We start from the raw sequence: 9238 nt of genomic DNA, 5'->3' as shown, positions 1-9238 counted from the left end.
TTTTTATCGTTTTATCTCTTTTGCAAAAATTGTTATCAAACGAAATTTAACTTCTTCGCCTTTTGCGACGTCCGTAAGGGAGAAAGTGAATTTTGAAAGAAATCGATGGAAAACCGCTGCTATTGATATTTATATCTATTGCGGATTTAAGCGCGACATATGCATGACGTACATGAAAATGTGATAATTATCGACGAACCTGTCGCGCCGCGGATAAGACATCCCCGACAATGTCAGTTTCACCTTTCTTCATCTTCCGTTTTATGCGCGTATGTGAAAGGTGCCCGCGAGGTATAATATCGTAATCCTCGCGATTAGATTCGCATGTGGTACAGTACATACATCCTGTGCACTAGTAAAGCGCTGATTTCCAGTTAGTCGACCCATTAGAGTGAATCTTGTCTCTCGCATTTATATAAAACTCGCTCACGCAGAGCACGGAGAACGAAGCAAAAAACTGCATATCGTCGATTACGGGAAACGTTATTCTCATACTAGTATTGTTTTTATTTCAAGCGACGCAAGCGCATTCGTATTGTCTCCTCTTATTCCCTCTTCCTCACAAAAATCAATTTTTTTTTATTGCAACATGCGTCGAAGTGGATTAATTTTTTTACATTAATTGTGCGTGGAGCGCATAAATTGACTTTGCTTTAATTTCTTGCGTCGCGCATATTCAATAATAAAGATCGACGTATAATATCTCTTAGGATTCTATTCTCAGAGATAACTTGTTAATCTTTAGCGATTATCGTAAGAACTTGTATTTCCACTTTCGCTGGAAAACACAAGACACGCCAATCGACCACTGGGGTCGACTGACTGGGACATGCAGATTGAATCATGTAAAATAATTGAAAAAAAGAGGAGTTTCCGGCATATTTTATCAGTTTCTATTATCGAAAGCGAGCGGTGCCATATGAAAACATGAAATTACTTCGATATACATTGCGAGAGAAATATTTATGTGATTTCTCGTCTCCGACGTTTACGATTTACTGCATGTGGTCACGGCAAAAAGACAGGTCTTAAATAGATATAAAAGATTGTCAGCGTATAAATGTAAGATCCGCACTACATCAGCTCGTAGGAAAGATTAAATAGACGTAAAAGTTCTCTCGGTATAGTTCATTAGAAAGTAAAGTAGTGATACATTTATTGTTACCCTTATTATGGACAAATGTTTCTCACCGTTTGCTTTGAAATTCTTCAATTTCCCAGATAGCAAGCTGACGTTATTTATCGTCGTGTAAAAGTGATCCAAAACATGTGACAAATTCGAAAGGAACCTTCCAGTGGTTAAACAAAAGAATTTTAAAAGCAAACTTATTATTTGGGAATACTTTGGGAACCTTTCGAATTGATTCGAACCTCTCCTTTCTTAGAGAAGGAAAAGTTAAAATGTCTCGATATAAATAAAGCGACGAGAAAAAGTTAAAATTACTCGATATAAATAAATGATGAGAACAATTCGCACACAACGGCGATAGAAATGAAAATTCTATTCTTCTTACTTTCTTTCTAATAAGAAAATGTTTTTACACCTATTTACATTCAAACGCTATTCAACAATTCGTAATGATGCGTACAATGTAATAAATGTGTCACACGGCAACGCCTCCCAGACTATTATAGCCGCGAGAAGGCAATTATGACAATGCGGCGACACATGCTTCTCAGGAGACGTAAAGTCGGCTTCGGCCGACAGCCTGATGAACCACGGCCGAGGGAAAAATGAAAAGTATGAGCGCGTGGAGAGAAAGAGGGTAAGAGCGCAGCTATAAAGCGATCCAGTTTCGTCGAAATTCTCAGTTTATCGTATATCGCAGATATCACTGCGAATCGTAGCGAAGCGACCGATCTTCCAGTTGGTGCTGCAGCATGAAGACCGGGCTGGTGTTGCAAGTAAATGACCGACCAGTTATAGATATCTAAACGGCCGTATAGATCTCGTAAATTTTGAATCTCAGTCGACAGTTCTTCGTTGCGCGGAGGAAGTGCTTCGACAACTTGTGCTCTCTGTGACCTGCTAATCCTGCTAATAAATAATTTAGTATAATTCAACGCGCGCGCGAGTCAAGTTAGTCGGCATGTGTTTCTCGAGGTCGCCGATAAATTATTAAATATGCATGAACGAGAGAATAAAATTTAGAAAAAAGAAAAATCGAAAGGGAAAGTAAAAAATTAATCATTGTGGTAATTTGCAGTTGGCGCTGCCCGTGATGCTACTAGTCGGACCCTCGGAAGAATTTTTTTTAGACTAGTGAGTGCGTTTTTCATTATTTTTTTCAGTATCGGGACTATTAAGACTCGAAAAGAGTTATTTGGTCTTATACAGAATGTTCCAAATCAATCTGAACTCCTTGTGAATTTTTTTATTTTGAGTTATTTTTATTCGACCGAAAGGTCGATGCTATTTTTTTCACAATTTTTTACATCCTTCGGTAATCGAATTCTAAACTGAGTTCAAGCGAGTAGACTCGCGATTGTCTGAGTAATAAGCTTTTATCACCCTAGCCCCGCTCCGAAGCGGCTCAATTTTTAAAAAGCCTTCTTGATGAATCTCTCTCTCTCTCTCTCTCTCTCTCTCGATTGGGACGATGACAAGCGTGTCATTTTATATCTACTTTTTACTTTTACGTCTTTCATCATTTATTAATACCTCTTACGTTGCAGCCCTAAGAAAGCACTGAAGGAATTCTTTCAATCTCTGAAGGAGAAGAAGACCAAGACGAATCACGTGCAGCATTATCACATACACTATCTTCCAATGCCGGCGATGCCTTTCCATCCATTAGCATGGACGAGAGCTCCGGATAAATACTATCTCGACGAACTTTACAGGTACATTCCAGTTTTTCGAGTAAAAAGGATTAAACTCGTTTCGCGACTCGAGATTGCACCTGATAAAAAAAACTAATCTGGATAGAAACAATAAGTCATCGCGCTCGAGGGAAAGTGATACTCCAAGTTCAGTTTAGTTATCGTATCTCGAGCACGCGCGAGAAAACTCGTAATCTCGCGCCGCCGAGATCCTTCAGCTCTATTTGCAAATGTTATATTAATATCACGCATGACTGGCGCTACCCATGAGTGTTCTTTTTATTTTCCAGCGACACTCTCGCGTCGTTCGGATGGTCGGACCTCCGCTACAAATACGCGCCCGATCCCTCGCTAATCTTTTCGTCGGGCTTTCAACACCTGTCCGAGCCGGATCCATGGGATGACCTCTGGAGCGACGAGATTCTAGGTGAGTTCGGATAATTCCGCGCGACGGAAAAATCAATCGTTCGTTCGTCGACCGGAACGAGTAAGAGGCGGAGCTGGGCGATCTCGAGCGATTAAAAATAGCGATCTTTTTCTTTTGCAGGCACCGATGACGCCCACGATACGATCGATCGTAACTCCAGGGGAATACTGATGCGGATCCCCATCAACCGGCAGCTCATGTTCCATTTGCCGTTGAAGAAATCGCGACAGAGAAGGTCGGAGACGGTGACGACTTAAGGCTACGCTGAAACTAACTAATTGTGATTAAAATTGGTCACCGAATGCTACATCAAATCATTCGTTTAGCTTTAGTTTAGCTAATTGAAAGCTTACGATTAGTCTCTCCAAGCGCTTAGTCTGATATAAGTTTCACTTAGATGGCTTGTTATTTATTGCGCGAATAACAGACATCCCGAAAGATGTTTCTTGACATCTAAATTCTGTTGGATCACATCTAGATCTCGCTCGCCTAAAGCGGCGCAAAATAAATGTGAAATAATCACGCGTTTAGAATTCCGACGTGGAGCTTTGGGTCATCCGCGAGTAACAGCTGCGGAAGTTGTTTACACAGCTTAGCCGCGCCCGCGTGAAATTTTGGGGCGCACGGACGACGTCGCCGAGTCGTTTTCAGCAACGATTCGGGCAGTAATTCACGCAGTTCCGGTACGACCGAGGTGGCCCGCAATTTCCTTCGTTCGATTCGAGCTCTTTGCCGCACCTCGTAATCTTCCTGCAGCCTCGACGAGAGCCGCGTCATGTATCCGCGATCTGTCAATCGCACTACGTGACTTCCCATCAGCGACGTCAGTCGCGATCTCACGGGTGTATAACTGATCCTGTGTCGATTAATTAAGAGGTTACTCTCGAGCAAGCCGGCCGACGAGGCTTCAACCCACCCGTATCTTACGCAGTCCGTTTCCCACCACGCCGGAGGCGCGTCGTACAGGTCCACAGCCGACGAGAACATATCTGCCTATATAAATTGTAATCTATTTTAGGGGTGAATTCTTTTGACGCGAAATTTTTCGTAACCTGATAACTCTATTAAAAGATGTTCTTTTGCAACTCGAGCGTTTTTTGTCTCACATTCCCCGTGATACCGTTAGAGTCTACTTTACACGATCCATTCTCGTCGGAATTCCGAATCGGAATATGATTCTGTTTGTAATTTCACGTGCCACGATTATGAGAAACATTTGGAGAATCAGAATAAAAAATATATACATGTACACATATATGAAATTATATAATGTATAAAAATTATAGAATTCTATCCTGAAATCTAGCGCGAGTTGTAGATCGTTTAAAATGGGCTTTAGATATTTGAGAGATTTCGTAGTTATACGTAAGATTAATTATTAAAACTCAAACTTTATTACTAACTTAATAATATCTACAATTTGGGAGAGAAATCCTTTCTGTTTAATCGAGCGTAAATAATACCCGATGGCTTATCCATAGGCAGATAAACTTCCTTGTTCTGTCCTTGTATGACTTTGGAGAATTTGCTGAAATCCAGATCGAAGTAATGCTTGTTCGGCATTTGCATCTCGATGCTACGAATCTGCAAATATTTCATTCCCGCGTAGTGTACACGTAATAAGTAAGATAAAATAATTTAATAATATTAAATTAGTTTCCAGATATTTAATTATTTAATTGATTAATTTAATATTAAATTATATCAAGATCTTCTTGGCAAAAAAAAATTAAAATAGTAGACTGTTGTTTTGTAAGAGCTCCCGCACAATGAAAAATATAAGGAACAAGGAGCAGATATTAGCGATTAAGACTGAGGAATGGTGTAGCATTAATACACGGCTTCTGATAGGTCAAAAATTTATTGCCTGTGTTATTTCCTATTTCTGTTGTCTGTGTTTTTCATTGTGCATCCAGTTTTATTCCTGATTCCTTAGTTCTAATCGCTAATATCTGTTCCTCGTTCTTTACATTTTTCATTGTGCGGGGGCCTTAATAATTACATGTTATTATACTAACTTGCTTGACTTTATTAAGTATGCACTTTTCTGTGAGATAAAGCGTATTCTGCACACTGGGCGAATAGATTCCCGTGTCCGGTGGACCCGCGAAATTTTGCATAATGCATTCCTTTACCATGTCCCACACGCGGTCGAAATCCACCCCGGTCGCGGTGGAGAAGTCCCAGGTCGCCGTTACGACGGTGCTGAAAATACGATCGTTCATGTCCGGCAACGTCCTGTACTCATCCTGAATAAAATCCGTAAACGAGCTTTGCGTGGTTTTCAATACTCGCAGCTCCTTTAATCCACCGCGTATTCGTGGTGATTCTAGAATCGAGTTAAATTCCAAAATAAATTAACGGGCTATTTTTTTCTGTTCGTTCAAATAACTTCAATCTTTCTAATGTATTATAATAAGCTTTATGAAATTTTCTTTTCAAAATAGAACGCCAAATATATATGCTTCCGGCAAATATGTATATTAAAAATTTTACATTTTAATTTAAAATGTATTGCGTTAGCATATATTTGAATAGCGCGAGAAGTAATATTTTAAGTAAAAGAGATATCAGAAAGATAAGAAAACTCATAAATATTTTACGCGTAATCCTACTTGTTTACTTTCTTGCAAGAGCGATATAAAAAGGTCACGCCAGCCGGGAATGGAAATAAGTTAATTCTACTAATTATAGTAAATTTACTTGAACTCTGAAATAAATTTTATGATTATCTCATTGTCAAAATATATTTTCTATTTTTTATCTAATCAACGCGAGCTATACATTTTTAACGTGTCGTCTTTCCACTTTCCGAATCAATCTCGGCGAGCTACGTGACACAGAATCGCGCGCGAGCAATCATCTCTTTCTCGAGCCGTACCGTTTCTGAGCTGACTGACTTGGCAGAATCTCGTCGCGGTGGGGCACATAATGAAGGCGTGATTGTGCGGCCGGTTGTCAACCTGGTACCTCGCCCACGGGTACTCCTCGACGTTGATACTGACTTCCGCCACTTGCTCGTACATGTAGAGGAAATGCGAGCAGAGGAGAAGCGCGAACGCCTCGGGCGAGTGGATGCCGTGTTTCTTCGCCATCAGGTACACCGTGTTCTTCTGGCTATCCGTCGCGATGATGTCCCGATTGTCACCCTCGAGATAATCCCTCTGAGAGCTCAGGCGCAGGTGCGTGTCGACCTCGTACTCGCGAATCTCGTGTCGCAACTCGTCGCTCCGACGCACATACAACAACTTGACATTGTTCTTGCCGTAACCGCAAGCGCCTAATTCGTACTCGCCCCTAAACGCGAATTCCCTCTGAAGTTATTTGCCGTTTAGATTTTTTCATTCGTTCACAAGTCTCCTACCCCCCTTCCGACTTATTCATACACAGAGAAAATATTATATAAGATGCTTCATATTCCTTTACACATTTTGTTGTAACGTGGAACGTAATGTTGTAAGAATTTAAATTGTAATATTTACAATGAACTATTGATTTTAGCTAATCACGTTGGTAAAAATTATGATGCGCATTGTGAAAAGTTACAGGTATTTTAAACCACGTTACGGGGACAATTTATATATAACGATACTTATTGTTAAGCCCATTTTAGACGTTCTATAATTCGCGTCAGATTCCGAGACAGAATTCCATTTATAAATTTTACACGCTGTGTATTTTGATACATATGCTCGCATCTTAATATTTATAACACATGTGTGTATTCTTGATTCTCTAAATGTTTTTTTCGTACAAGGCATATAAAATTATAAATAGAATTCTGTCTTGTATTCTGACACAAATTATTAGGTCGTCTAAAGCGGGTTTTAAATTTAAAGCGTAATCGGTCTATTTTTCGTCGCGTCTAAATTTATCGTATTGATATCGTAATTATACTCCCGGCGGACAAAATAAAACGTAATAATTTGTACAAAAGCAAAACTGAGCGCTGAATTTTTGATCGACAAATTGTACATTAAAAATTCAAATAATACTCTCGCCAGGATAATGGAAATCCTGTTGTAATTCTTACTACAATATTTTCTTTGTCATATATTCATCACTTTCATCGCTTACGCTTTGTTCGCTTATATTTAACTAATAAGGCGTCCGGAGAAGAACGATGGAAAGAACTACCTTAGGTACCTTTTGTCATTTTCGCTGATATTCACGCGTACATCCCTCGCGCTACGCGATTCCCTGTCTCTCATCGGTCTACTGAACGAATACTTATCGTCACTCGGCATGTGGGAAAGCTGTTCCTTGAGCGTGGACATATCTCTCCTGGAGCAAGATTACTTTGGAGCAAGACTATCGGCGTTGTACTACGTGCCGTACGACAGCGTTAATTGATATATATGAACGAATAAATATCGCGTCCGAAAATCACACGTCCTCTCCCTCGCGCTTTTGAACTCAACTCTGTCGGTCCCATCTTATACGCATCGAAAACTTCTCTATCTAGACCCGATTGACCCGATGATCTTGTTATGACATCGTCGACGGCGAAGAGGGGCGAGTTTATCATATTGCGAACCAGACATCTTATTGTTAATCAATAACCAGCTACTTTTTTACGTCAAATATTTTTAAGTTACTTAAGATTTGTTCGCAGTTAAAAATCACTGCTATGTTACCGAATAATAACTGCTCTTGATTGATAAATAAGAAATGCGAGATGTCTCGTCATGCAATGTGTTAACATTAACATCCATAACGTCGTTGATAATCTCGGCGAGAAGGTCGAGAGGAAACTATAAAAAAAAAAAACTGCAGCAATTTTGTCGTAGTCGATCCGAGTTTCGTCGCCGTTCCGAGAAGCGTCGGTCATCTCCAATCGTGCCCTACTCCAGTTACGTGGAAACCATATTGGGAAATATGTCGATATCCATGTGCAAAATCCGCTTCTCCCAAAAATTGACGTCAAATCGATAGGATCGTCGCAATATGTAAATAATGGATTATCAGCATGCGCAGTTCGGATGAGATATCTGCATAAATGGATTAGCATATATTAATATTCGCCGATGATATTTATTCTTCGCGGTGGCTACGATCGTTGAAATTTATTTTCCTTTTCGCTAGATATGCTACTTATTTTTCTTGTATTTATCTTTCTTCCCGAGAATTATGAGATCACGAGGGTCGAACGAATACTTATTATTAAATCAATATTATTTTCTATGCTCATACAGTAGTAGATATTTAAGAGTCACGTTTCAAAGATCATTAATAAAGTGTATTTGTAGAATAATAAACAAATAATATTATCGTGACAGTTGCTATGTTGTTTGTTTCAATGCTAGTCGCACAAAATTTTTGTCAACAAAATTAATTTAGAGCGACTTCGATCGAACTTCGATTAACTTAATTGGTGATTGTTAATATAATTCAACTAAGGTAGAACCATTAAAGCAACATTTCTAACTATCAATTCGTTATCCCTAATCCAATCTTTTCTTCCATGTGTTAAATAACAAAAAATTAAGAAGTAAATATGTTAAATAACAATAAAAATTATTTTCTATCAATCACCGTTTCCGCATGAAGTTATGCGCATTGGAAGCGTACTTGAGAGGTCGGTGAGTTCATCGTACATGTCTGGTGTCCGTGCATCATAAAACACTGTTGGTTAAAAAAGTTCGAAATTGTTTATTCGATAATTAATTCAATACTGCGCAAGTTATTTTAAAAGCAAAAATGCTATTTTGTTTTAGCTTAGCGAGATTGAACTTACCGTAAGTACAGCGCCGAGCCTCTCCCTCTCCTCCAGCTTCCAGCGGTCGAACGACTCTAGCCAATCGCTGGAGAAGGAAAATGCAGGGAGACTCGCAAAGGGTGACACGTTCGACGTACGTGTAAGCGCAATTCTGCTCGCTGCGCCTTAAATCGAACAGCCATGTCAACATTTTCCGCTCACGTGTTGTCGTTCTCGCTTGTCGCTCATTTTCTAACCTAACGTTCAATTCTCCACGAGACAAAAATGCC

The 9238-nt window shown here is 39.6% G+C and overlaps 3 protein-coding genes across 5 annotated transcripts; 1 reads left to right on the top strand and 2 right to left on the bottom strand.

Moving 5' to 3' along the window:
• Positions 1-870: 870 nt before the first annotated feature.
• Positions 871-4405, bottom strand: LOC112452102. Its single transcript, XM_025012161.1, has 2 exons — positions 4167-4405; positions 871-4106 (listed from the first exon to the last, which is right to left on the bottom strand). Exons 1-2 carry the CDS (start codon positions 4235-4237, stop codon positions 3770-3772), a joined length of 408 nt encoding a protein of 135 aa, XP_024867929.1. The 5' UTR covers positions 4238-4405; the 3' UTR covers positions 871-3769.
• Positions 871-9087, bottom strand: LOC112452097 (uricase). Of its 3 annotated transcripts, none has more exons than XM_025012154.1 (7): positions 8988-9087; positions 8786-8875; positions 7397-8241; positions 6132-6547; positions 5269-5579; positions 4654-4834; positions 871-4243 (listed from the first exon to the last, which is right to left on the bottom strand). In XM_025012154.1, exons 3-6 carry the CDS (start codon positions 7525-7527, stop codon positions 4664-4666), a joined length of 1029 nt encoding a protein of 342 aa, XP_024867922.1. In that variant the 5' UTR covers positions 7528-8241; positions 8786-8875; positions 8988-9087; the 3' UTR covers positions 871-4243; positions 4654-4663. The 3 variants fall into 3 exon arrangements, with proteins under 3 accessions (XP_024867922.1, XP_024867923.1, XP_024867921.1); XM_025012155.1 differs by having other exon boundaries at positions 871-4239; XM_025012153.1 differs by lacking the exon at positions 871-4243 and having other exon boundaries at positions 4622-4834.
• Positions 1823-3510, top strand: LOC112452101. The gene is made up of 5 exons (XM_025012160.1): positions 1823-1905; positions 2208-2263; positions 2677-2844; positions 3114-3250; positions 3371-3510. Exons 1-5 carry the CDS (start codon positions 1882-1884, stop codon positions 3505-3507), a joined length of 522 nt encoding a protein of 173 aa, XP_024867928.1. The 5' UTR covers positions 1823-1881; the 3' UTR covers positions 3508-3510.
• Positions 9088-9238: the final 151 nt, after the last annotated feature.

This window comes from Temnothorax curvispinosus, unplaced genomic scaffold (genome assembly GCF_003070985.1).
Source record: "Temnothorax curvispinosus isolate PA1 unplaced genomic scaffold, ASM307098v1 QBEX01002937.1, whole genome shotgun sequence".
In the NCBI taxonomy this organism is placed as follows: domain Eukaryota; kingdom Metazoa; phylum Arthropoda; class Insecta; order Hymenoptera; family Formicidae; genus Temnothorax; species Temnothorax curvispinosus.
This window is presented reverse-complemented; position numbering and strand designations above follow the sequence as displayed.